This window comes from Nipponia nippon, unplaced genomic scaffold (genome assembly GCF_047370975.1).
Source record: "Nipponia nippon isolate SJK-2023a ecotype South Korea unplaced genomic scaffold, ASM4737097v1 scaffold_5, whole genome shotgun sequence".
NCBI lineage: Eukaryota > Metazoa > Chordata > Aves > Pelecaniformes > Threskiornithidae > Nipponia > Nipponia nippon.
Window position 1 is genome coordinate 22,111,744 of NW_028262369.1, and position 27,174 is coordinate 22,138,917.

The following is a 27,174-nucleotide window of genomic DNA, read 5'->3' on the forward strand; positions in this document are numbered from 1 at the left end:
TCCCCGCGCCGCGTCTTGGGGCGCGCTGCCATGGTTACCGCGCGACGCGCTGCCCCAGCCGAGCGCCGTCGCCATGCAGGGCCCCGGCGGCGGGCGGCGGCGGCCTGCACCGTGAGTGGCCGCTGGCCGGCGGTGCGGGGGTCCCCAGCAGCGCTTTCCTCGCGGGCAGCCCGCGCAAGGGCTGTCCCGGCTCGGGGCTTGCCGCGCGGCTCTCCCTCAGGTGGCTCCGGACACGGCGGGCCGGCGGGCAGGGGCAGGCCGGGAGGGAGGGGGAGAGAGGCGGGCGGGCTCCCGCCGGTGTCCCGGGCTGAGCGGGCAGCCGGCGGCAGTGCGCGACAGCGTGCCGGTGCAACCGGCCCCGCACGCAGCCACAGGCTGCATGTCTTGCCCCGTTATTGCCACATCAGTTCCCGTTTGTAAGCTTAGCTCCAGGAAACCAAATACCAGTAAAATGTCTTCTAGGCTTTTATTTTACAGCAGGCATTGCCCCCACCCCTGTCCACCTTGCTCCTCCTATCACCGCCTAAGAAAGCCTCCTTAGAAGCTGAACGGGGATTTTCTGAAGGAATTACGGTATTTCAGGATTATCACACTGAACAGTTTAAATCTTTTAAACCATTCATGAAAGTTAAGGGACAAGTAACTTGGGAATCATATTTGGTTGTTTGTATTTTGTTGATTGAAAGACAACTTCTATGGCTGATTTCAGGGTAAGGCAAGGATCAGGAGCAAGTTCTGGTGGCCAAAGACGAGCGAGCATCCTAAGTGGCATCTACACAAATAGAGCAGCGAGTTGCAGAAGCCAGTCCACGACTTCTGATGGCAAAGCTGTGGACAGGGGGTCTCTCATGGGTAACAAGTATGCCATACGGGTGAGAAGCCATTAAACTATTATTAAAAAGTTTTAAATGTGGGTTACTGCCGATGTTAAAAGTTGTCAGAAAGGAAGTGGGAGAGGGAGGAGGAAAGAAAAGGCATGTCTGAAGTTGAAGAGCTGTGGAGAAAGAAAATGATCCAAGAGCTTAATCCATTCTGAAATGATGGTGATTAGTGTCCAAAAGCAATCTGCAAGAATAAATATAAAAAAAAAATCAGACTAACAGTCCTCCTCCTAATCTGTGAGCTACTTGCTTTCAAATCTATGTGAGATATGTTGACTGTAACACCTGTATGTCTTTACCTAAAGAAGATTCCCATAACATAATCTGAAAGTCATTTAAAGACCTTACTGAATACCTTCTTACAATAAAATATTTTGAGCAGTATGATAAAAAAAAAAGATGCATAATTGTTTCTCTCATTGCTTTTGCTGTACTGTTAATTTGACACGAATAGTTACAGTCAATAAGCCACTCCTGGTAGTCATTATAGAATAAATAAGCCAGAAAAGACAACAGGGTTGACAAAGAAGAAGTGGCTCTGATAGTGAGATGAATATAGTTTTTCCAGATATTTTGCAGCCATTTCTATAAAGAGAGTTCCAAAGAAGTCCCAGGCAAAGGTGTCAGCCTTCTCAAGGCTGAACCCTAAAGGCAAAGCAGGAATGCAAACCCCCTCACCCTCGTCCTGCTGTATGTTAGGCATCATTTGCAGAGAGGGGTTACCTATCTGTTCTGTCAGGTTCCTGTCTGGATCAGGGTCTTCTTTTTCTTCCAGATAAGATAAAATGTTGCAAGTGTCATCACTGTTGCTTGTTTTGGGAACACAGTGAAACTGTTATCATTACTTAAATATTTCTTCAGGTTTTTGATGATGAAGGAAAGGATGTGACACCCCATCCACTCTTCCATTCAGATCCAAATACTGTTGTAGCCAGGCAAGGCAAACTCTTAGCATCAAGTGCTTACTTTGAGGCCACAGGATCTGTTTTTCTCTCTTCTTTTTCCACACATCAGACATCAGCAGTGAATGCTAGTTTAACTTCGTTCTCAAGGTAAGTCAATATGCTGTCTCTTAAATCCTGTCTCACAGGGTTCCTACCCTGCAGCGGCCACACATCTTCTCTTCAGAGAGGTTGGGAGCTGGAATAATTGTGCAGGGCTAATGATTGTACTCTGTTATCAAAATACAGAAACTTGCCGGTCATAGTCATCATTTAAAATTTGAGGAATAGTAACAGAGAATAAATGGAATTTGTCAGTACTTGTGGCTGACTATGTCAGAACTACTGCTGAAATGCTAATACATACATAAAGCAGACTGCAGCACACACTCCTGTGATATTTCTAATTTTATTCAAATCCTCCTTCCTAAAACACATTTTTTATGTAACATACCAGAATGGGCCATTTTTAGAGATGGTAATGAGTACCTCACAGTTAAAAAATGCAGACATCCAAACTGAAGGTTTTGTAGTGGTTAGGCCTGTGTACAAAGTTGTGATAGAACCTATGCACAGATATGTGAGAAAACACTGTCTTAAAGGTAGAGGAGGTTGTGTTCTGGTTGCCTGAGCAAGGCTGTACAGCTGAGAAGGGGCATTTTCAGCTCATTAATATACTCCGTTTAGCTAGTTCAAATGTTCTCTGCCTTTCCCAAGCTTGTTTTTTCAAAAACTGGAATATATCAATACCTGCTTAGCTGTCGGTATGGAAAAATGCTTTGGAAACAGATGGTCTGGTTTCACTGAAGAGATACACATTCATTTAAAAATGTTTTGTCAGTTTTAATGGTACTTATTGAGTACAGACAGCCCTTTTTACAAACTTGTCTCTTTCAGTTCAAATATCAAAATATTGTTAACATAATAAGAATCCTCTCTTTTAAACTAATTTAAGCAAGTTACCTCTGTGTGATTATGTGCATCCATTTCAAAAAATGTTCTTGTACAAAAACTTTTGAGTGAAAACTGCTAAATTATGTGTTTCAGTACTTACTAGCTTTCATTTACAAACCTTCAGTACAGAGGGAATAAACAAAGTCAGTGGACTTGAGCCATTTTATCTTCAGGCTGACAAATTCAATTAAGTCATGCAAAAGAAGGTAATAACTATATGTGTTTAAAATTAATGAACCACATCACTTTATCCAACGGTGTGTACACATTCAAATTGTGTGGAGCGGAGGTGCTATTTATTTAATCAAAAGGACTAAAAGATTACTGAAGTCAGCACTGGAAAAAAATACAAGTTAAAGAAAAGCATTATTTACTGCTTTCTTTGTCAAAGTTAATGCCACTGTGATTTCTGAGAAAGAGAAATTGCTCTTTGGGAACTATCTTTTTGTCATGCTTCCTAGGGTGGCTATGATGAGGGATAATCCTAGAGGTACAGATATTAACCAGGAGCGAGTATACACCAAAAAAATGACTTAAAAATACAAGGTATCTCCTGAAAAATAAACGCATCCTTTTTGGAGACAAGAGCTCTTCATTTAAAAAACAAAATTAAATGATTTAACTTTAGTTTTAAATACAAATCTTAAAAATTGTCTTTTTCAAATGCCTTTTGTATATTTATAATTGCTCACATTTAGCTTTTGAGGAACAGAAAATCTGCTGACAAACCTCTCAACTGTACCTAAATTTTGAGTTTTACTTCTAGTTATCACAGCTATCCCCTCTCTGAACATTATCTATTTTTGTTAACAAGCTAACCCCTTCAGATGAGTTTCTTGTGCATTTCAAAGACATTTCAGCACATGCAAAGCACCAAAGGATCTTAATTCTGGTTGAGAACAGTGCTATCTGTGGGTATGCGTTATCACACAGTAGGTAGCCAACACTTCATGTTATTATATGCTAAGAATGAATCTGAGAGCTTAACAGCTTCTTTTCCATCAGCTGTTTAATGCCTCAGGATATGCTGCCAGAGGAATTCTTCTTTTTAAAGTCTTTTTCAAACCATTTCATTGTTTTCTTTCCTAAGCCTTCTATGACTTCTTTTCCAACGCAAGCGTCACTGTATGTGTGTATTACAGTCTTCTGTGGTTTATCCTGATAACAAGGCTGCCATTTTTGTAGTGCTTTGCTAACTGACATCTGGACTCTCACATACTAATTCTGCTTATATCTTTGTTACTGAAGGGCACATGGAAGCAGCAGTACTTCTATATCAAACGCATCAACAACTGAGTCCGTACTAGATGAAACAGTAGAACCTGGCTCACGACGAGACACAACTGTTAGCTTATCTGGTAAAGAACATACGCTGTATAATTATAGATTTAAACTGTTCTTTGGAACACTCTGATTTGTGAGACACTGCAGTCAGTGGATGTGAGATGGCCAGTACTTCAAAGGAACTCAGTGCCTCACAAGTTTTGGCTCCTGATCATTACAATACTTTTAGAATTAATGTGTCTTATTTAAATTTAGAGCAGAAAAGGTCTCACTTGTTAACCTCATATAATTTTTCAGATGTGCAGATGAGGCAAGAGGAGATAAAAGAACAACTGACAAAAGAAGACTTAGATAGGAGAGTGGATATTTACCTCACCGAGACGGAAACTATCTGGATGTTGGATATGCCATCTGTTGTGGTGTCTGTAGAATCAGAAGATGCTGGAAGAGTTCTGTATGTATATTGGTAGTCGTGTACATGTATGTAGTACGCTCAGCACACCCAATTTCTGCTGATCGCAAAGTCCAGAACAGGCTGCTCACACGTAGGTTCAGTGTTCTGACTACTACAATTTGTCATTTCACCTTTGTTTAAAGCCATATTGGGCTCGAGCCTCTCTTGCCAAGCCAGCCTAAATTCCTTACAACTCCATCTTGTTGATCAAATCCATACCCTCTTTCACTGATAAATTAAGGCAGATTAGCCAAAGCAGGGGATGGTGACAAGAGAACACAAAAGGGATGGGGGAAAGAGAAGATGGAAAAGTGTGGTATACATGAATTACACAATTTAATTTTAATGAAAACATTAAGAAACTGCAAACCTCTGCATTGATTCTTGTGTGTAGCTTTACAGCTAATCATTTATTAATAACAAAGACATAAACAAACGAGGTAGGCCTTGGCTTCCTCTGAAGCTCTTCACAGTGCTCCTAGCTAGAAGAAACCTCACCCCACCACAAATGACCTTGTCTGTTAAAATATTGTGTCTCCCCTTAGTTGCATCTAGTGTGTTTCCACTTCAGAGCCTCCTCCCTAGACTACCATGAACTTTGGTAGGGAGTTAACCCAGAACACAGAGTTTTTTGGCTTACTCCCAGGAGCTGACTGGGACAGAGTGCAGCAAAGTTCTCTCCACGATGGATATCAGACTGATAGACTTGTCACACAGCTTTTGTAGACGTAAGCCCCAAAGCCTGAGATGCAGTGTGCTGCAGCTGGCAAGTCAAACAACTTATCTAAGTGAGTTTTTTCTGCTAGTATACACACAAAGTTCATGGTAGGACTCCAACCCCCACTGTCTGTGAATCACACTAGTGTGATTTTGGGGAAGAAGGAAGAGGAAAAGCATCCTATGAATCAGACTTAGCTGGTGTACACAGCACATATTGCCAACTGTATAGGAACAGACAGTGACTCTTCCTGAGCACAGCAACCTGTTGGTGGACTCAGGCAGGATATAATCTATGTCTGCTGTTAGAATTTTGAAACCAAAATATTAGAAAAAGTTTCACAATTCCCACTGACCATTCCTACAGAACCTAAGGGCTGGACAAAATAGAAATGTACTAGTTTCATTTTTGTCTCTTGGATGCATTGCCTTTCGCTCCCAAGGGATGAGCTACATATTTCTGAACTCCTCTGAACTCCATCAAAGTGCAGAGGTAGTTGGAGTAAGGATTTTTGCTGATGCCTACCTCTACAGGCCATTTCTGTTTTAGAACACCATCACAAGGTCAGAAATAGCTGCTGAAAGACAATACATAGAGTGAAATAAAACCTAGCAATCCAAAAAAACCCAAGCAGTAAATTTATGACATGGAATATCCTCTCCTGTTCAACTTGTGGTTAAATACACTGAGAAGTGGAATGCAAATGTTTTTCAGAAAGTCAATATAGACTTCTTTTTTTTTTGAGGCAGCGGAATAAGATTTATGTTGACATTTGCAAAAATAGACCTGGTAATGATCGCTTTGTAGAAAAAATGATGCAAACCATTAATGGAGCCGCAAAGAACAAGGAAGTGCAATGTGACAAAATCATCATGGAAGATAAAGGTAAACTTTCTGAGTACCATATAGGAAAGGGTATTTAATAAGAACAGGCTCTCATTTACTACATTGTACCATAGGCACTTGGGTTTATTATTACATTCAGTTTACTTATTAAATATTTAGCATACAGCTAGATTGTGGGACCTCAGAAGACTCTCTGCACACAGGTAGAATACTGAGGAAAGGGTTTTTTTCTTTCTTCCATTTCTAAGCAGGAGAAGACATTTCTTCAACTTTCACTTTCAGAGCTTTAAGTTCAGCCAGGCTAGTGTGATTTGTGATGGCCTTTTCTGCCCCTCCTAAAACTTGAACATTGGTACTGGTGCACTGTATCCATTGCAATAAAATAGTCATTACACTAGCTGAGAGCTGCTGTGTCCTGCCTGCCTCAGCACTTTGCAAGAAGAGCGTGCTGCTTAGGAGGCAGAACTTCACCTAATACTCATCTATGCTCTTGAAATGTGAAAGGACAGACACAGTTCCCTTTTTTCCCCTTAACTTTTCAGTGATGCTAGTTTCTATTTCTATTTGCCATAATGTGAAGAAAAGAACCTCTGTTATGAGATTTTAAATCTTAGGGAAAGCAGAAAATCTTGGCAGTCTCACAAGATAGATGCAATTTTACGAAATGTTCAATCTCAATGCTCTAAAAAATTATAGAGGAGTATCTAGGTTTTAGATGTGCGTGCTGAGCTTTGCCTCACTATGGACTTTTTTTGTGTGAAGGAGGCCAAAGAAAACTATAGGGAATGCTGTTCCAAACACTTTTCCTTTGTGTTCCTTAGTGTATGTAAAATGAGTGAAAAAAAAGAAGTAAAATAGATATTAATCTGATTTGAAAATATATCTTCCCCTTTTTTGTGTGCCTTAAGCATCAGCGGGGCTCATTCCAACCCATGTTTGAAAAGCTGAGCACACAAAGGCAAAGTTACGGAGCATTGTTTCACTGGGAGATAGCCCTGCTGAAGGGAAGCCACACACCCAGAAGACCCTGATGCAGCTGCTGCAATCACACAACAGCTGTTGCTACAGCCTTGTCCGACCCACAGCTGGTTTCAAAGCCCCTCTGCCAAACAGCTGGGAGTGTAGTACAAAAAGTAAATCTTTGCTCAGCTGTATGTACTCCTTTATAATAATGTACCAAAACAAGAGACTTGTATAATACAGTGTAATTCATTTTAGGGACGATGGTCACTTCCTGGGACTTGTACGATTCATTTAACGTATCAGAAATAGAACCTATGTCAAAAGCAGAAGGTAGCAGAGCCACAACTGGGAAAAGCAGCAAATCTCATACAACCAAAGAGCACGATCAGGCTATATCTGTCTCTTCTGGCAGAGGTAACATTTTTCCAGGTGTTTTCATCCTTCTAAACCATGCATATCACTGTGTTGTGTGGTGGAAACTACATGAGGAAAATGCTTGGTCTGCCTGTCTGGCACTTGAAAGAGAGTTTGCTAAAGAATCTTGGACAGGTCTGCACCAAGACCTTTTCTGTACAATGCCGTCATTAATGATCTTAAATAAAGATAAATAGCCAGTGACAAAGTTTGCTGGTACTAACTTACGTAGGACAGGAGAAGCAAAACACCAATTGTGAAAAATTCCAGAAGCATCTCGTCATACTGAGTATTTGAGCAATAAAAGAAAACAAAATTAAACCAAGAAAAAATTAACAGTAGAATTATTTTGATGATGATAGATCATTCTGTGCTTTTTGCAGGTGGAGGAGGAGGAGACTTCTTATCCCCTTGACTTTTATGTGCAAAGTATTATCATGTTAAAACTTTTTTTTCCCATATTGTCTGTCATCAGGCAGCACAACTTCTTCTATAATGATTACAGAAGGTGCTGTTCTTGCCAGAATCCATGAAGAGGAGGAATGCCATTCAGAAGCTATACTAACATCAGAAAAATTTCAGCAGGATTTATTTTTCATGGAGAGGATTCTAATGGAGAACATTTTTCAACCCAAACTTGCAGCTTATCGGCAGTTTCCTGTCCTTATAGGTTTGTTTCTTGTTGGCTACCCTGTTTTCAGCACAAGGCTTTGCATGTTATTGAAAGTAATGGACATATGTCCCTCACCGAATGGCTTTACAGACGACAAGTCATTAAGAAATAGGCAAAGGAAAGGAGAGTTTATGAGATGTCAACATGAACTTTGCAGTTTTACATTCACTTTAACAGACATCTCTACCATACTTGGTGGAAGAATTGAATGAATGAGTTCTGAGCTGGCTCATCTCCCTTTATCACCACAAACTGACACTTACTCAAAATATTAGTCAAACTTGTTTCCTGACAGTTAAGATACAGATTAATTCTGCTACTTCTCCAACCATTTTTTGCATTGGAATGTCTTTCACAGTTTTTTAAAAATTTATTTTATAAGGAGACTGATGGTAAACAGAAGTTTTAGCCTGATAGATGTTCAGTGTCTAACATCAAGTACATTCATTGCAGACTGTAAGAGGCATTACCTGGACCCAAGCGCTGAGTAATATTTTACCTTTTACAGGAGTTCCAAGTTAACACAGGGATTAAAAAAAAAAAAAAGGCAGATTCATACTGCTTTTATTGTATTGTACCTCTTCGTGTCATAGAGAGTTTCAGTTTCTCAGGCAATGAACCTGTTCTATTCTGTCACTCTTCAGCAACTAGCTACAGCTGGAGCACGATACTGGCCAGGAGGACTTTTGTTCTGACAATATGGCAGTTATTGTGTTCTTATTTTGTTAACAGTGATCTGAGATCAATTTATGGTTTGCACATTACATAAAATAAAGGGGTGAGTAAACAAAAAAATACTTAGCAAACGCAGTCTAAAAATGTGCTCTACACTTAATTTTCCCAAGTAATGAGCAACTTATTATAACATCATGTAACTTAGCTACGGTGTTACAGCATTGATGCGTAAGTGTGGCTCTCTAAAATTTGGCATCTGACTTGAAAAAAATCCCTGTTTAAACAAATTTTTAAATACGAGATATTAGAAACATTCCTGGTGGGGGTGGACGTAAATTCATAACTTGTTGCTGGGTAGCTAAATCCACTCATTAAACACCTGGAGCATAACTGGCACACTACAGCCTGATCCAGCCATCATCTATGTCCCTATCAACATTTTAGCCACAGTTTTAGAAGTTAGGATGTCTTAATTCCTCGAATCTTCACTTAATTTCTTTTGCTGCAAAATATTTGCTGAAAGGGCAAATTTTTTTCTAATGTGAGTGACTGGAGTTAGATAAGTGAAATGTTGCTATTCAAACTCTACCATATTTGTGCATTTTAGATCCCGATGTTAGATCAGACACTAGTGGTAACGTAGCAGCCGTGAAAGAAACTAAACAGGAAAAGCATGACAAGGAAAAGAAGGATAAGGAAGCATTCATTGACCCATCAATTCTGTCAGATCTGAATAAAACACCAGAAGAAATTCTACCTCCCAGATTGGAACGGCTGTGGTCATATATATGTGATATAACTAACGGTCACAGTGTGAGCAGTATGGCTTGGAGCAAAGTAAACCCAGTGAGTTAACAAATCGCTTCTTCTAAGCTGTTTACAAAATGGTATAAGCAACTGTTGGTGTAAATAAACTGCTGGTTTTGAAGTACTTTGTTGGGAGGGATCTCAGAGAGATGGATTAATCTCTACAGTCAGGTAGGTTGTCTTTGCATCTCACTCTCTGTATTTTGTCCTTCCATATAATAATATTGCTGTTATTCTACAGGTTAGAGAGCTGCACTAGGCTTTTCCTACAAATGTATCACAACAGCTTTAATTGGTCCACAATTTAATGTAATTGGTCCAGATTACTATGGGTGGTCACCTGAACAACAACGTTAAGATAATAGACTTGGTCTGTTACAGAATTGGAAGTTGAAATTTAAACCCCTACTACTAAACTTTATCACCATTGATGGAGTTTATTAATGATAGTTTAGATACCACATCTTTGTTTCTAACAGTACTTTCCCAAGAAAGTGGCATTCATCAAACTTTAAGGATAAGATAATATATTACCTGCGTAATAACAGGTACAGGTTTCTGAGCAGCTGGCCCAAGTTTATTTAATTCAGTTTCAGTGGAGGTGAGAATGACTCAGACATCTCCACTTTCAGAGTAAAGCAAGGCACAGTTTTTCCAACAGAGCTCTCTTATGGCCACAACAAAAATAATGAATGGAAGGAAGGTAAAAAGCAAGTGAGGATATAAGATTGTAAGTAAGGTTGCCCCAAGGGAAAAAAAGAAAATAAAGACCATTTCACACTGTTAGTACACCAGATCCCCAGATATTATAAAGTTGGACGCATTTATAGACTTCAGTCTTAGAATTATAGGGCAAACAAATCCCTACTTTTAAAGTGTTCATTTCACAAACTACTTGTTGTGTGTAGGAAAAAAAAATGGAGTCGAAGACTAAAGTCTTGCCGCTGTTTCTTACTTCTACTTATGGAAAGGAATGAACAGAATTCACTGGACCCCACTGTAGATGGCTAAAAGCTAGGAGTTTGAGGTGGTCACTGAAGCTCCTTTTACAGCTAACGCTGAGAGAGAAAACTAGAAGTATTATTATATAGTCCGTTAAATACTGCACATTAAAATATGGTTATAGAATAATGTATATTCATCTCTGGAGAGGGACACATTTTTATGATGGCCAGGGAGGGGGCATTGGAAACCCAACTGACAGTGACTATGAATGCACTTTTAGTTGAACCAATTTGCAGTATTCTAGAAATTCCAAAATTCTGTTCTTCTTGTGTGTTATTCTACTTGCATATGACATGACCGTTATTTTTCCAGACTTTGCACTGAGAGCCACTGTTAGCAGAAAGTTGCCTTTTAAAAATACACAACTGAACTTCAAGTTAAACTGAGATATATCTGTTAATCTGTGCTTTTAGGATCTTTTAGCTGTTGGTTATGGAGCATTTGATTTTAAAGAACAGAAGAAAGGATTGGCTTGTTGTTGGTCATTGAAGAACCCCATGGTAACGAGCAGCCAGTTTGTTTTCTTTCTTTTTCTTCAATGCATGCTTCTGCTATACTATTTATTTATTTCCCTCTTCCTGTTTCAAAGAGCAAGACCTAGCCAGTAAGGTTGAATTTGCTAGCCCAAACGACACATTTCTGGAAAATCGATTCCAACTGCAGTACCTAGTAATGTGCTTAAACCTTGACTCAAAGAAAGTGCCTCTAGGAAGCAGTTTAGTTTCTGTGCCTGTCCCTCCTCTCAGCTGACACTTCCAACAGAGGTGCTGACTGTACTGGTGGTTTGGTATCATGGACATCTGTTCACAGGAACTAAACTCATTGCACACAGGCCACCAAACAACTAACAGATGGTTACAACTCTCAGGTAGTACCAGTCTATGCTAGGCAACTTAGCAATGCAGATCTCTGTATCCCATTTCCAATCCCTAGGGCAACCTACCCAAGACTATAAATCTGTTTCATTATTACTGTGGGTAGACCCAGGTGTGTAGAAATTATTTTTTAGACTAGAAAAGTCTTGAGCACAGCAAATGTGAAAATAAATCCATTTACCTTTTGTTTTTCAAAATCTATAGACCATTTGTTCAATAATTCCAAACTCTTATTACAGAGAACACCTGTATTTTAAATTTAAGGATTACCCTTTCAAATCCATTTTCTGTTGTACCATGACATTCTGTTAGGCTGAAGGAAAAAAAAAGTACATAATGTAATTATCTAATCTAACTTCTCATAATACTGTCAAAAAGACAGTAGATTTCCTAGAAGTAACATTTACACCTTTACATATCCGTCTGAAAAGTGATCCTTTTTAAACTAGCCGTTTTTTAAAAAAAACCTTGGAAATCTCGGTCACAAAGCAACACAGTAAAAATCACCTCATTGCCATCAAATTACACAGTTTTATTTGTTCTACAAACTTCACTTGCCCACAATTGTGTATTAGACTAATTTAAACCATGCGGAGTCAAACCGTGCATATTTATCACGTCAACAACAATCAACTACTCTTGTGATTCTCTGATGTCACCATAGTCCTTAGGTGCCTAATATTAAGAAATAAGGTCTGGCATGCATACTGAAATACAGTTCTTTGCAAACTAACACTCTACTGTTTCCCATTTCAAGAGCTTGGTGCAGTGACTTTAAGGATTTAATCTTATAACAGCTGAATCAGTTCTTTGGTTACATAGAGAAATGACATGAAAATAGCAGTTTACGCATTACCTGAAGTGCATTAGATTGCATTTTAGCTGTAACTGGAAAGGCACTTGCTTTCAAATTACAAGATAGAAAACAACTCGAGAAATTTTCCAAAATGCCAAGTTTGTTTTAAAAAGAAAAAAACCAAATCAATCAAACAAAACCCCAACACTGTACTCACATAGCTGAATCTTAGGGAACTTGATTTTTAGGTATTTGGTTTGGAGTAGGCCCATCTAACTTATTTTACGGTGTCATATTTCTGCATAGTCTTTATTTTTTCCTAATTTTATCCATTGCAGCAAGGAATAAACTGAACCATTTAGAACATAGTACCTAATTTCTGTCTAGAAGTAGTCACTATGGTCATCAGCACTTGAATTTTCCAGCAGAGCCTGGCAATTTAGTATCCAGTGTTGAGAAGACCGAGGTAAATTAAGAAACTAACTTAAAACATTCTTGTATTTTTCTACTGGTCAGTGGCCAGAGCGTATTTTCCGGTGTGAGCATGGTGTTACTGCTTTGGATTTTTCTATGGAAAGCCCGAATCTTTTAGCAGTTGGAATGTACAATGGTTCTGTCGCAATCTATAATGTACGGAGTTGTAATAACGCCGCACTTCTGGACAGCAGGTAAGGCTATGATTTCCCGTCTCTTCCACCTTGGTCATGTCTTAGCAAATAACAAATCAAAGAATATCCACAACTGACAAGCTGAGGGAATAGTAACTGTCTTGATAACTAAGGCTTGTGAATGCTCAGGGATGTTGCATAATTTTTTTATTTCCAACTTTTGTCAGTGTCTTCCAGTTTTGACTGGAAATGCCTACATAAACAATACTCTCAAATACTAGAACTTTCTGGAGCAAAACTGCAGACACAAAAATTTATGATAATGCATAAATGCCTGGAAGGGCCAGCGTGGGCCAACCAGACTTTTCCCATCCACCTATTCACACTGATACAGCCAAATCCTCAGACATTGCCATTCTCCCCCTGCCCTGCCATCATTCTTTATTCTTATTTCTGCCACTAAATGCTTACATTACTTTAACACCACTGGTCCTTATTTGGGGTGTGAAACTCTCTGCGCTGTTGCTGTGCGTACAAAGCAAGTTCCCCACGCTGGAAAGGTGAAACAAATGAGTACTATGCTCTGAATTTGTAAAAAAATGCAGCAAGTTACCACCACGTATCATTTTATACTCCATGTACTAACTAACTAGGACAATCCTGCCCCAGATAATAAATCCTTGTGGGAGACCGGTGATAGCTTATGGTGTTTTCTCACTGATTCCACTTGCCAAAAATGGAGAGAGCATCAGAATAGGTGAGGGATAAGCAGGAATTGAGAAGAAAATGAGGGGCGGGGGGGTGATCAGGGAGATGTTTCCCTAAGGGCAGCTCCCCAGGTCTAGGGCACTCTCCTACAAAGTGCAGATTGATTTAATGATTCAGGTATCAATGAAAGGTGTGTCAGCACATAAGCAGTGCCCTGAAACTAAATATCAAACGTGTTTGATAAAAGAAAAATTTTCCTGGAGAAAACAGCCAATGTTCAGATTTTTTTTTTTTTTAAAGAAAAGCTAAAAAACATTTCTGTCATAAGACTTGACATTCATTACAAAGTGGAAGGTTAATTATTTTTTAAATATATTGTCTTGACTTTGTTCATATATGATTTTTCATGTGCATCTTTTGTCCAAGTGAATCCTCAAATAAACATACAGGTCCTGTATGGCAACTGAGGTGGGTGGAACAGGACAGAGGTGCAACAGGAGATGGCAAAAAAGAGAGATTAATTTGTATCTCAGCAGATGGCCGAATAACTGAGTGGCTTATACAGAAAAGACTAGATTGCACTGGTAAGCATTTTACCCTGCAGCTTTTCTGCAGAGGAATAATACCTGAAATTGCAATTGGTTCATTTTGTTTCAGGTGACATTCTTTATACCAGTTATCATACACCAAACATTTAAGAGCTGCTGAGCATTTCAAAGAAGCATGAGTTATTCATAGCACTGTCACTGTCACATACCTGTTTGACAAAAACTCTTGCTATTTGCACAGATCTGATGAAAATAAAGCGAACAGAAAGTGAGAAGAAAAAATTACCAGGTGAGAAAGAAAGGAAAAGTGAAGCTCTGATATCTCGACAGGCAGCTGGAATGTGCTTTGACTTCCATCCAAAGGTAGGCTCAGAAAGTCCATCCTGGCTAAAGAAAGTATTTTCCAGGAAAACTATGCAGCAGGGGTGAGATCCTCCGCTGGAGCTGCTTTAATATACACTAGCCTGGGACTTGGCACTGGTATTTAAAGCATATTTTGTTCTGAAACAAATTGCTTCTTGGCTAATAACAGTTTTACCCAAAATGGATGATATGGTAAACCAAGCAAGTAATCCCTGTATGTGAACAACTATAGCCATGTTACTCACATTTGCTTTGGGCCAGATGCCAGGGCAGCTTTCCTCTGTTGGTCAAATCAGTGAGAATTTGACTGTTCAACATCTCCCGAGCCTAGGACTTAGATTGCTGTGCTTCTCCTCTTTATCCAGCTGAATATTTTGTCCTCAGAGCATTTGAAGAATTCATGCGTTTGCCCGTGTGGGTCGCAGAAAGTCCAAGATTTTCAGAAGTCAAAAATCATAGCATATGTTCTGCATAGATGGAGAACACACATAGCAAACCTGATACATTCTGGCACCGCTGTATCTCCTGCACATACACCTCTGCAGCACACGTGCAAGCAGCCCAACACACAGCATCCTGCCAACTCCACCTTAGTTCTTCAGAGGACTGTCAATGCCAAACTCATCCAGTCCTTTATAAATTTTTGGATAGATAGGTTAATGGAACTTAGGCTACTTTTACCTTTCTTTCAGGATACTGATTTTTATCTTGCTGGAACAGAAGAGGGTCATATCCACAAGTGTTCTTGTTCATGCAGTGAACAGTTTCTAAGGACATACAGAGGCCATAAGGTGAGTGATACATAGCAAAAGTAATGACAGAAGAAACTGTTCAATTAAGTTCACAAATGTAATAGTTTCTTTGCTTATATTTACTAAACAAAACATCTGCAACAAAAAACCCCCTAAACTTCTGTTCTTACATTAGGAATGAATTCCCATAGCATAAAGCATCACAGTCTTACAGGATTACTTTCTACACTATAGGGATTTTTTTAAAGTAATTTATTAAAACTTGTACCATAAACTGTTTTAAAGCTTTAGTTCTGGCTTTATTTTAAGAAAACAATCAGTAAGAAAACAATCTGATTGTCCTGCAAACCACAGTTAAATAGTTTTACCTCTGAGAGAAAGATGGCAGAACTTTAACAGCACCTCTTTTTTTGAAAGTCTTTGCTTCATGCAAGAAGCTGCCCTTTCAGCATGAGCTTCTCCTAACAACTGGTGAAGGGACAGAATCAACCGAATGCTTTTATTACTAAGATCTCTCCTGTCTTATCACATCTGCTGCATCCTAACTTCCTATGAGTACACATAACACAATGCTGGTTTTGCTATTAAGGTCAGAGGACAGTCAGGTATTTCCATGAAAGGTCACTATTAAAAACCATCCTGTGAGGCTGTAGCTCTAGAATAACACAAAGTTCTGTTTTGTTTCTTCCCAAACACCAAGGGTCCTGTGTACAAAGTTGCTTGGAATCCATTCAGCACTGACATGTTCCTAAGCTGCTCTGCAGACTGGAGCATTATTTTATGGCACCAGGATTCACAGACGCCCATTTTAACTTTCAGTTCCACCACTGCTTTTGTTCATGACATTATGTGGTCTCCAAAATCAGCCTTCATATTTGCAGCAGCAAATGAAAGCAGAGTAGAAATTTGGGATCTTAGTGACAGCATGTAAGTAATTACTTTCTTAAGGTTCTGAAACTTAATGGCACAAAGGCTACGCATTATTGCTTAATCAGTATTGTTATCAGATCATGACAGCTCAATGCCATTTGCTTCCTTAGTTATTGAAAGCATTGCATTTTGAAATACTCATTTTGTAAAAGCAAATGGTAGTTACCAGAGGCTTGTGATTATAAGAGAAAGAGCTGGATGCCTCATGGAACTGATAAAGGGTAAAACTGCTTTTTTTTGCTGCAGAAATCATAGATTTTACCACTTCTGTAGTTAAAAGGACAAATAACAAAATTGAGCTACTTCGGACCTTTTATAAAGATAGGATGGTCAGAAGTTCAGATAGTCTCAACGTTTTCCCACTACTGTAAAGTAGGTGCACATCTCATGTGCAGCTTAGTTAATCTGTGGCCTTGTACTGCTGGTCTGTACTATTTAGTATTAATGACAGCATGAAGCTGGCAGTGGAGTAGGAGGCCTGCCAAATCTTGCAGTAGCAAAAAGCAAATTATTCATATAATAAAAATATTAACCGCCCCCCCACATATCAGGCAATAGGACAGATTTTAGGCAACCAGGATATCTTAGTCAATAGCAGCTGGGATTTTTGTTCTGGTAGACACCAAACAAAACATTGCCTCGCTTCTTAGTTTTTGAGTTGATCTAGAACATAAAAAGTAAAACATGCAACATTTATCAGGCCTGCATTACTGCTAGACTTTACATGATAGTACACTCAGGTGAATGCAATGTTACCTATTAATTGTTACCTCTGCTGGGTTGCAGCTTCAAGCCCGTGATCTCTTGCTTTGCCAACCCAAGAGCGAAATTCACATCTGTACTCTTTGCTAAGAGCACCGACTGCCTTCTCGTAGGGGACAGTAAAGGAGAAGTCAGTGTATTTGAGCTGCAGAACCTGGCTGCTCCCAACAGTAATAAGGTACGATTCACTAGGAAAAGGTGGTGGTCTTCAGAGGCCTGCGTGCTTGTCTGGTACTTCATTCCTCAGAAAGGGGGTTCTGTTAAGGATCTAGCTAATAAATATTGAAATAGATGGAATCAGAGAGAATTCCATAACCAGATTAAAATCTGAGGTGGTTCCTGTTCTTCCACATGCCATACCACTAGAAACTTCAGGAACAGTTAAGTCAACGCCGAACTTCAGGTTTCACTTGATCGCAAATCCAGAGGTTCACCACAGCTGGATTTGAGAGGGACACTTGGGGCAAGGGCAGGAAGGTGGAGCTTCCTCTAAATGCAGTCTGCAGGTGACTGTATTTGGCAGAATGCCCTTGCTTGCTCACAAAGCAGGAACGACGTGCCCTCTCCTGGCCACCAACAAGATAGTCTCCCTTTGTGGGTGTCAGCAAACCCATTAGCCCTTTGGCTCTGTATTGCCTTCACTCCTTTCGAAGCCACTACTTACCCTAGTGAGGGTTTTCTCTCCCAGATGACATATGAGAGTTTGGCTTGCCTTACAACTACGTTCCTTTCCAATCGTACCATTGCATAGATTCCATGTCAGCAGCAGTGTAAAAGCTGACTGATGTCAACTGTGAACCCCTTCCATTCACTTTTGGATAAATCAGTGCTAATTTATACTAAAGCCCTGCTGGGCCCTCCTTCCCTGGTCCATGGTACAAAATTCCGATGCCACCCTGGGTACTCCAGCAGCAGCTGGATCCCTCCTCCAGGATCTATCTGTAGGTGGCCTGCAGCCTCAAACTGCACTGCTCCCTTTGTCCTTTCAGCTTTGAGCAAGTAGCTTTGGCTTACTGGACTTGGGAGCCCAATTTGTAAAGTGAGGCGGGTACTTTTTAAAATCCCGAGTTACATGGTGAAAAACACTAAACTTAAGTTGGCGAGAAAGAAAATGCCGATGGTAATCTAACCTTCATTCTTAGGGTCTTCAGCATTAAGAATTCACAATTGTCAGCAATGCATTCAGAAATTCTGTTAACTACCAGCCTCATTTGCCAAGTGCTGTAAACCACAGAGCAAAAAGATATTTCCCTTAAAACCTCAAAGTGAGGCCATTGTTGTTAAACTTAGAAAATAAAATTAGTGTTTTTTATTCCTGCTAATCACCATGAAGCAGCCCAAATCCTCTAAGCAGAGAGGTGAAATTAGAGAGGTGAAATTAGCAAAGTCAGGTAATAAGAGTATAGGGATAATTTTCTGGGTATGTCACCAGAACAGGACTAAAACCATCAGTGCTTAATTTCACAGGCTTTGGGCATGTGGCCTAACTGGCCACTGAGTCACAGAATCTTGTTAGCTGAGGGAGCCCCGCTTTCCAGCATCATCCATTTCTTTCACTCCCTTTTCTGATAAGAGCAAGGTCTTCCTAGGCTTAGGTACGTACAAGGCTTAGCACAACAGGGTCCATACTACAACTAAAGCTAAAGGGAGATAATTACTTCAGGGGCAATCACATCTAAGTACAGCTACCATAATGTATCACCTTGAAAATTAATTTCCTATATGTTTGTATGCTGCTAAGTATGACGCTACAAATGCAATCCAAACAGGCCTGCCAAAAAGTGCTATTTTCAAGGAGCACTGTTAGAGGTAAGGATAGTATTAACAGAATTCCACAGAAGAATCAGCTGACATAATACAAAACTACCTTAGCCTGCTTTCTGGATGCTCATTGCACAAGGAATTCTGTTCTCAGTTCATAAATAGGAATTTTGGATCACTGCATGTCTTATACTGCAATTACACTGTCATACAGCTCTTTTTTTCCTTTTGTTTTACAGATTGATACCTTACATGACATAATTGGTCCTGCTGTAGCTATTTAACAGTAACTAAATGATACCACTTCTCAGTTGGTAAACAGCAAGAAAGACTTATTGTAGTATTAACATAAACTGTTTATTCTTTTTCAATCATTAAAATTTCTCTTTGAAACCATACTGGTTAGAAACTTCTTTCAAGTGCTCTACATTTTCCCCTAAAAGTCCCCCTCATTAGGCAAACAGTATTAACACACAGACGGCCTTCCCTATAATACAGATAAGGTAATAGAAAGGTCTCTGTAGTCTTTTCTTCTTGGGTTTTTTCTCCTTGTTTTTTTTTTTCCTCCAAGGTCTTTTCTCCCTGGGTTACTCAAAAAGCAAAAATGCCAGAATCACCTCCTGTATAGGCCACTCTATCATACAGCCGAAGTCCTTACCGGATGTGGTCTGTATCTTCCTGAGAAATCATGGAGTAAATGAATGGACTTTTCATCAGATCCATCTTGTCTGTCATCCCAGAAGCCACTGCTGAGGGTGAAAGCTGAGCTTTGAGTGGCATCAGGTGCTCCTGCAAGCTGCAGATCATCCAACACCAGGCAAAAGCAGAGACCCGCTCTTCCAACCCCTGACAAATGAGGATAATGTAAAATTGCAGTCTAAATTCACTCTATTCCACACTGACATTTTTCTGAAAGCTCCTCACACGAGGTAACAGTGTGGTCCTGGAGCAAGGATTGACTTTTGCAGCCCTGGAAGCCAGATCTGTGGTTTTCGAGATCTCACCACCTCCCCTAGCCCACCCCCAGCAGCTGGAGAGCCAAAAGCTGTTGGGAACGCTTGCTCAGGCCTGCGTTGATGGTTGGAAGCAGGCAGCGTTTGGCTGTCCAGGCTGTCTTTTTTGGGGGCAGATCAGAAGAAACAGAAAAAAGCACCCAGCGAGCCACCAGCTGGACAGTGGTGTCTTAGAGGATTTTCAGCGACTGACTGCTCACAGAAAATAATGAGCATCTCTACAGATGAGTAATTAAGAATAAGATCCAGGCTATAGCCCTATTGCCTGATTCCCCCGTTGCAGGAACTAGGCGATACAAGAGCTTGGCAGTAAAGCGCTCTGCCTGCCAGCTGACGGAGGCAATAGCTGCCTGCTCTTGAAAGCATTATGTAGCAAGACATGTATTTTATAGATACAGAACATTCAGACTCTCTCATTAGCCTGACAATAAACGTCCAACATTTAAACACATCACTGAAGTTAAAGATCATTTGTGATGCATTAACATTCACTTCCTTCTGTGTTCCGCACATTTTACAGTGAACATGCAAGCCTACCCTTGACATAAAATTAATCTTTGTGCATTTCAAAGAAAGACACCCATTAAGGTGAATCATGTGTTAATCATTATTACAAATCTCAACAAAATACACCATATATTTTCCATCGGTGGTCATGACTGTTTACTTACTGATGCTACTGGCAAAAAATGAGCTTTCTGTCAAGGCTGTAACACATCGTAATTCACCCTGCACATCGTGTAAACTAATTAACTGTAACATGATGGTGCTGGAAAACACTTGTGGTGCTAGGAAGTGCTAAAGATCTCCGAAGTTCCTCATGTGTTTTGTTCTTAAATGCAGAATTTCTGACCTCATAATTGACAAATTTTCTCCTTAAGGCATTTTATTGCAAGCATTTTTTATAGAAGCTTACAGGAACTGCAGCCAACAACATCCATGGCAGCATAACCAATCTACTGCCCTCTGGTCCCAGAGCACAGCAACACTGCTCCACGCTGCTTCAGTGAACGCACTTTTGCCTTTCAGATATTATCAAAGTGAAAAGGACGGCCAGGACGGCGATCTGAAGCTATTCTGTGCCTTGTTTAGAGCCATCTCCCTCTCTTTTCTATGCCCATTTGGACAAGGCCCACGTCCACAGGCCTTACTGCAGAGACGCGTGAGCTGTGCAGCAAATCTGTGAGGCAAATACCTACGGACGCAAGCTGCCAAGCAACTACGCTGCTCTGTACCGTTTGTTACAGCGAGGTCGCTGTGCTCAAATGCTCTGCGTGCTGCTGGATCGTGTCCTATCACGTAGCGCGCTAGGAGCCATAGCAGGGCATTTGCAGGCTTGGATGCCTACACTTGCCACAAAACCCCCTCAGTACGTGATTTTCTCGTGAGTGACAGCCCGGCACCAGCAGATTCCTCTGAAGCATCTGCAGTTGCCAGCTTGACAAGGGGATGCTTGGCAAGGGAACAAGGCAGGGGTAATGAAGAGGTACGCAACTGCGGACATCACTGGAAGTTGTTAACTCTCTTGTAGTTTGGGATCACGAACAGAAAAAGACCTGATGTTGCTTAAACTGTGATAACAGGCACAACTGGGCAACAGGCTACGGTAGCACAGGTGTGTGGGAAACACACAGAGACAAAACCCATTATCTACAAATTATGTAATAAACACCGTTTCCTTTTTGCAGAACATACACATTAACAGTGTTGATCTAAGCCTGTACCCTATAAACGTTATACTACATGTGTTCCTATAGTAAAGCAGTTACGTAGTCTTAAGAAGTCTTTAATACCTGACCAAAATCCCAAAGCACTTAAAACATTACCAGAAACAAGTGATTAACTTGTTTTTAGCAAACATTAAGTCATCCTCAGAATGAGCGGTTACTCAGTGGAGCGGATGGGCTGTCAGTATAAATGAGAGGATGCCAGCAGGACTCCCCACCTCGGCCTTGCAGATCCCTTCTGCCCCGCCGGCACCCAGCCTCGAAGCACCACGGCTGCAGAATGAGGGGCACGGTGCTGGCGCTGGCCTTGCTCGCTCTCCTGATGGCGGCACGTGAAGGAAAAGGCCAAGGAAACACCGTGAGGCTCTGCGGCAGGGACTTTGTCAGAGCCATCGTCTTCACCTGCGGCGGCTCCCGGTGGAAAAGGCATTTGACTGATTATCACTACCTCTTTGGTAAGTACTAATCAATGCATTACAGGCTTATCACCCCCTGCAAGGTGTGCCTAAATCTGAGGGGATTCAGAAGAACCAAACCACCTGCAGGCTGTACCTAAGGGCAGAGCTGTGCCCTCGATTTCTGCAGCTCAGGCGCGAACAGCATGGGCTTTGCTTTCAGACAGCAAGTTGAAGTGGTGCAACTTCACGTTTTTGTTTCCTTGCAGCTTGCTTGGCTTAGCTTAGGGTGCTATTTTGCTAAAGGAACAACATTTAGATCAAGATTTTCCAAGTCAGCCTGAGGAACCGTGAGTTAAGCCCAAGGCTATCACTGAAAATCTCTATGCCATGACATTTTACATGTCAGAGACAAGCCTTGCTACAGTCAATGCAAGTTGCACCACTGTCTTCAGTAGCACACCCCTCTTTCCCCACTAGAAACCAGAAACTTGCTCTAAGAATATTATAATTAAAATTATAGTATGTCAAATATAAACTCTGCAATTTAAATATCTTCACAGGGTGCCGCATATATTATTTACTAGTACATTTTTAGATAAGAGTCAGAAAACTCAGCCATTACATGCACTGGTAGAAATTTGTACTCTGACAGGTTAAAATAACTAGAAAAAAGAAAATAAATGAGGCAGATGACAGGACCAGAGGCTTTCTACACTTTCCAAGTAGTAACATCTGCCTTTTTTGAAAACTCTATTGTAGCAGCAGCTTTAAATAAACATAAAAAGCAATGCCACCTGCAACATCCTACCTGAGCGTCTATTAAAGGAGAAGAAACCCCCACTGCTAAACTAAGTGAGATAACTGCTATACCTTTATAAACTCCACAAGGCAGTGCCCAGTTGTACTGTGGTATTTAAAAGGCACATGAATTGCAGGCGTAATTTAAGTGGGGACATCCAGGAACTTTGAAATTGTGGGGTATCTGATGCCTTAACATAATACCTGCATTTCAGGAAACCTACAAGCAGTTCCAGGTTAACATGGTCAAGTGCCACTGACACATCAAATCACACTTTTGCCCTTCGAAGCAAATATATCAGTGTAAGACTGATAAGGCAACTAGCCCTACAAAGAACACTCTTCAATATAAATCCAAAAATTACTGTTTTTTTAACGTTAATCACAGAATGTGTACCTCGCGTATCTGTTTTAATACTGCCCTGGTGCGTAGTCAGTGATCTGGTAGATCGCGGTTGTTCACTTCAGAAACAGGGAGGATAATACTTTCAGCTCCCTGGCTGTAGTCTGGTTTGTCTTTCTAGTAAAGATAAATATTATAAACTACTCATGATTCCATGACTTCTAATTTGTATGCAACAGAGAGTGAAAATCCCTTGCCTTTCTCACAAGAGGACAACGGTTATGCCCACTCCTCCATGTACACAGACCAGAGGCTGGAGACTGACAGCGAAGAAATCCACAACGTCAAGCCTGAGACAGAGCGAGACTTGCAACGCGCCAGGAAAATGTCTACGCTAAAAAAGCGCGAAGTAGCCAAGTTGCTTACCACATCCTGCTGCAGCATCGGCTGCAGCGAGAAAGAGATCAGTTCCCTGTGCTAAAATACAGGAGATGTTGACGAGGTTCAGTGTCACAGCTTTCATGTATTAAAATAATCATGACATAAAACACAATTATTTCAGTTGTGTTCTTTAACTGTAGCTTTATTCTTTGGAGTACACTAGGGAGTAAAGGCTGAACGTTAAATGTTGTAGTGCAAACCAGCAAACGGCTACAATGATAGTTCAGGTTGGGTTGCCTGGATTCCACAAAGTGTTTACAGCGGTTTAGAGTTAAACTTCTAGTCATGAGTACAAATACTTCTTCCCATCTAACTGCTGTTCTAGTTTCAGCTTTGCACATAAAATGTAATACAATAACCAATTTATTATATGCTTATTCTCTTACTTATGAAGATCCAACAGCAGGTTTCAGCTGTGAAATATGGGTAGCAAAAAGTCTGTCTTCGGAATCAGTGTAAAACCAAGGCAGTGCAGATAGCTCTGCGCAGCGCGTGACGCCGCAGGGCCCGTGAGACAGACCCTCACCACAGCAGGGGAACGGCTGCAGCAGGTGGCACCTGCGGTACGTCAGCACTAGCCCCTCAACGCAGCAGCCAGTAGCCATGGTTTATTTCCTATTCCAGCTGCTTCCAGGAACATCTACCTGAGGTCCCACCTAGCGGACAGTTAATTTGCACCCAGGGAGACTGGAAATACACTTCTGAGCTCAGAGGGCTGTATTTCCCCTCTTATCTATAGGCAGGAATCAGCTGAGAACCCCAATTCAACTTTTTTTTGCTAGATTCAAGCACCTTTAATAGAAAGGCCCGGATATGTTAGACCTATAAACATGATATAATTTGAAGACATTTTTCACTTGATTTCTAACACTACGGGACTGAGCTAGTCTTCTCCAAGCAGAACTGACCACCTTCTCTTGGCCACCTTTTCTGCACTCAGGGCTTTTTTGGGGGCTCAGGAGCAGCTCCTGGTCAGACCAGGCCAGCCCCAGCAAGCAACGCTCCTGACTCTCTCACCCTCTGCTGCCCTCCTGCCACAGAGCCCGCCCAGGGCACCTCTGGGGCCGGCAGGAAGGTTTGAAGGGATCCCTCCGCCCCCCAGGCAGGGCAGGGTAACTTGCGGCACCGAGCTACTGTGGCTCAACGGGACACAGCATCTGCAATACAGCATGTGCACTGAGCTGGGGCCACGGGCCTGGCACATGCTCAACTGCCCGCAAACGCCATTTAATGGGGATAGTTTTAAAATGCTTTTGTTTTACTTTCCAAAAATGTGGTTTCTACTTGGGGATCACATAGTGAGAGTAAATTCAGGAAGAAAAAATTATTACAGGGATACTTGGTTCTGAAAGCAGCTAGAATCAGGTGCAAAACAGCATTTCACAGAGAATCACTTCCCAGAGAAAGCTCTGAGAAATACAATTACTACATTCACCACCAAAACGCTTATGGTAACCACATTTCAAAACAGGTGAAAGTTGCCTTGGTCCTTCACAACCGTTTTCAACAACAGAAACAGGAAGAGTTAGGCTGAACGTTCATTTCTCCTGCTGTTAAACTCAACTACCTCCTTATTCAAAATAGACAGCATAGACATTTGCAAGAGCAAACAGCGAAGTGTTCTTGAACACATACGACGAAAACGTATCGTTCGCAGGATCCCACAGGCACCTGCTTCCGATTTGCATGCTCTGCTCATTCAGCTGCCCAATATGTGTCACCACGACAATCTTGTACCTTGGTATCATAAGGTCTTTTACCCGAGCTTTAATAACCTGCAAGAGAAAAACACATTTAGACATAAGAGGTGAGCTCTCTTTACAGGGGATGCTCAGGGATTTCGTTTTCTGGGACAGACAAGTGCAAGCATTGCACTGTAGAGACCTTGCAACAATTCTGACGACAATCTTTGAACTGCAGCATTTGAAACATCTACCGCAAACTCCCCCAGCCCTGCGGACAGGTGGCATGTGTGCTGCTGTGGCTGTTTCACAAGAGAACCAACACTTCTATCTGCTAAAAACAAGCACATCTTCCTGCTGGACTACTGAAATGCAAGCACAGATGTTAAGTAAGGAGTTACTGTACGTGAATACCATATGTGTTCATAGTTACATGCTGATTACAGGGGGGAAAAGCAGAGCAGACAGTACTGCTTTTTTAATGCTGGCGAGCTCTTCAGGGCCAAATCAGCTGAACACCTAAAGGGTAAGGACAGTCCTTTCTCAGCAGCAAGACTGGATTTAACCGAGAAGGAGCTTGCGTATGTGTCACCGTGCAGAATTAAGCCACTACCATAACTGGCCTATTTCAGAAAGGTCTGATACATACTTAAACTTATTAATGATATTTCTGGACAAGGCAACCACAGCGTGGGGTTTTTACTGAACTGAGTGCTTGGCCAGAGCCACCGCTGCTCGAACAAACCTCATCATTACCTCGTATAAGCCTGCACCCGTCTCAGACCAAGCCTTGGTGCATCTTGACGGCCTCCTTCAGCATTTGTTTTACACTTGATATTTATATTTGGGGACCTCCCCGCCACGACGGCCACCTCCCTGACACCCCGTCGAGGCGTGAGGGCAAAATGGCCTCCTCGTGCCTCGAGCGCAGCGGTACCTCAGCCATGTCCTTCGCCATGTCCCTGCACCGGGCCGGCTCGTAGGGCTGCTCCCTCAGGTAGCTCCCCAGCACATCCTTCAGGATATCATCCACCGCCGCCACCGGGAAGGGCTTGGGGGGACCTGAGGGGCAGGCGGTGAGGTTAAGCCCAGTTTTCTGAGGGAAAACCCACCGCGCTGAAGCCAAGGGAAGGCGCTTCGGAGGTCCCCTCGTCCCGCCCCGAAGCTCCCGGCTCTGGGACCTACCCGAGCGGGGGTCGCTGCCGGCCGCGCCGCCGTGCATCCCCGTACCGCTCCTGAGGTCAGGCGGAAGGGCGGGAGGGCGCCGGCCAGCGCCGCCCCGCGGCCGCCGCTCCCGGCAGCCGCGGGGCGGCGCTGGCCGCCGCCCTCCCGCCCCTGCGCGTTCCCGCCCAGCCCGCGGGGGTGTCACCGGCACAGGCCGCTATGCCCCGCCCCCGCCTCCATGTTCCCGTAGCCCCCACAGACCCCCGCAGCCTCTGTGGGTCCTGCGCGTTCCTACGGCCTCCACATGTCCCCACAGCCTCCACAGGTCCCTGCGTGTCGCTGCAGCCCCCACAGGTGTCCATGGCTCCCACTGGTCCCCATGTACACCTAAAGGCTCCAGGTGTCCCCATGGCTTCCACAGGTCCCCACAAGTCCCCCATGTGTCTTCACAGCCTCCAGGGGCCCCCGCAAGTCCCCGTGGGCCCCTGTGGCCTCCACGTGTCCCCACAGTCCCCACAGCTCCATTACGTCCTCATGGCTCTTGAGGGTCCCTGCAACCTCCACAGGTCCCCATGGCTCCCATGGGTTCACACAGCCCCCACATGTCCTCATGGCCCCTGTGGGTCCCCAGGGCCCCCATGTGTCCCCACGGCCTCCACAGGTCCCCAAGTGTACCTACAGCCTCCATGTGTCCCCATGGCCTCCCACATGTGGCTACAGCCCCCATGTGTCCCTGTGGCCTCCACGGGTCCCCATATGTCCCTATAGCCCACACAGGTCCCTGTGACCCCTGTGGATACCCATCGACCCCACAGGTCCCTACGGTCCCCATGGGCACCCATGGCGTCCCAGGTCCCTATGGGTACCCATGGCCTCCCAGGTCCCCATGT

The 27,174-nt window shown here is 42.3% G+C and overlaps 3 protein-coding genes across 6 annotated transcripts; 2 read left to right on the forward strand and 1 right to left on the reverse strand.

Annotated features, from left to right (window-relative positions):
* Positions 1-33: 33 nt before the first annotated feature.
* DNAI4 (dynein axonemal intermediate chain 4) lies at positions 34-19,335 on the forward strand. 4 transcript variants are annotated; one of them, XM_087730335.1, is made up of 17 exons: positions 34-111; positions 710-872; positions 1,743-1,933; positions 4,025-4,134; positions 4,358-4,514; positions 5,978-6,117; positions 7,297-7,455; positions 7,931-8,125; positions 9,411-9,649; positions 11,029-11,115; positions 12,803-12,954; positions 14,029-14,186; positions 14,392-14,513; positions 15,206-15,304; positions 15,966-16,192; positions 16,982-17,135; positions 18,958-19,057. In XM_087730335.1, the coding sequence occupies exons 1-17, from the start codon at positions 74-76 to the stop codon at positions 19,000-19,002; spliced, it is 2,436 nt and encodes an 811-aa protein (XP_087586461.1). In that variant the 5' UTR covers positions 34-73; the 3' UTR covers positions 19,003-19,057. The 4 variants fall into 4 exon arrangements, 2 of the variants coding, with proteins under 2 accessions (XP_087586461.1, XP_087586463.1); XR_015698566.1 differs by lacking the exons at positions 15,966-16,192; positions 18,958-19,057 and adding an exon at positions 19,290-19,335; XR_015698565.1 differs by lacking the exon at positions 15,966-16,192.
* Positions 19,336-21,648: 2,313 nt separating this feature from the next.
* INSL5 (insulin like 5) lies at positions 21,649-23,478 on the forward strand. Its single transcript, XM_009461200.2, has 2 exons — positions 21,649-21,913; positions 23,237-23,478. The coding sequence occupies exons 1-2, from the start codon at positions 21,649-21,651 to the stop codon at positions 23,476-23,478; spliced, it is 507 nt and encodes a 168-aa protein (XP_009459475.2).
* A 95-nt stretch (positions 23,479-23,573) lies between these two features.
* DYNLT5 (dynein light chain Tctex-type family member 5) lies at positions 23,574-26,406 on the reverse strand. Its single transcript, XM_087732986.1, has 3 exons — positions 26,306-26,406; positions 26,058-26,182; positions 23,574-25,213 (listed from the first exon to the last, which is right to left on the reverse strand). The coding sequence occupies exons 1-3, from the start codon at positions 26,340-26,342 to the stop codon at positions 25,010-25,012; spliced, it is 366 nt and encodes a 121-aa protein (XP_087589112.1). The 5' UTR covers positions 26,343-26,406; the 3' UTR covers positions 23,574-25,009.
* Between the last annotated feature and the right edge of the window lie 768 nt (positions 26,407-27,174).

What these genes read in the sequence shown, in the direction of transcription:
- DNAI4 (XM_087730335.1), top strand. Translation starts at nt 74, where the DNA reads ATGCAGGGCCCCGGCGGCGGGCGGCGGCGGCCTGCACC. An exon ending in AATCATCATGGAAGATAAAG is followed by an intron (nt 6,118 to 7,296) that starts GTAAACTTTCTG and finishes AATTCATTTTAG; the next exon opens with GGACGATGGTCACTTCCTGG. An exon ending in CTTGGAGCAAAGTAAACCCA is followed by an intron (nt 9,650 to 11,028) that starts GTGAGTTAACAA and finishes CTGTGCTTTTAG; the next exon opens with GATCTTTTAGCTGTTGGTTA.
- DYNLT5 (XM_087732986.1), bottom strand. Translation starts at nt 26,342, where the DNA reads ATGCACGGCGGCGCGGCCGGCAGCGACCCCCGCTCGG. An exon ending in CGGCAGCGACCCCCGCTCGG is followed by an intron (nt 26,183 to 26,305) that starts GTAGGTCCCAGA and finishes CCTGCCCCTCAG; the next exon opens with GTCCCCCCAAGCCCTTCCCG. An exon ending in TGGCGAAGGACATGGCTGAG is followed by an intron (nt 25,214 to 26,057) that starts GTACCGCTGCGC and finishes TTTCTCTTGCAG; the next exon opens with GTTATTAAAGCTCGGGTAAA.
- INSL5 (XM_009461200.2), top strand. Translation starts at nt 21,649, where the DNA reads ATGAGAGGATGCCAGCAGGACTCCCCACCTCGGCCTTGCAGATCCCTT. An exon ending in TGATTATCACTACCTCTTTG is followed by an intron (nt 21,914 to 23,236) that starts GTAAGTACTAAT and finishes TGTATGCAACAG; the next exon opens with AGAGTGAAAATCCCTTGCCT.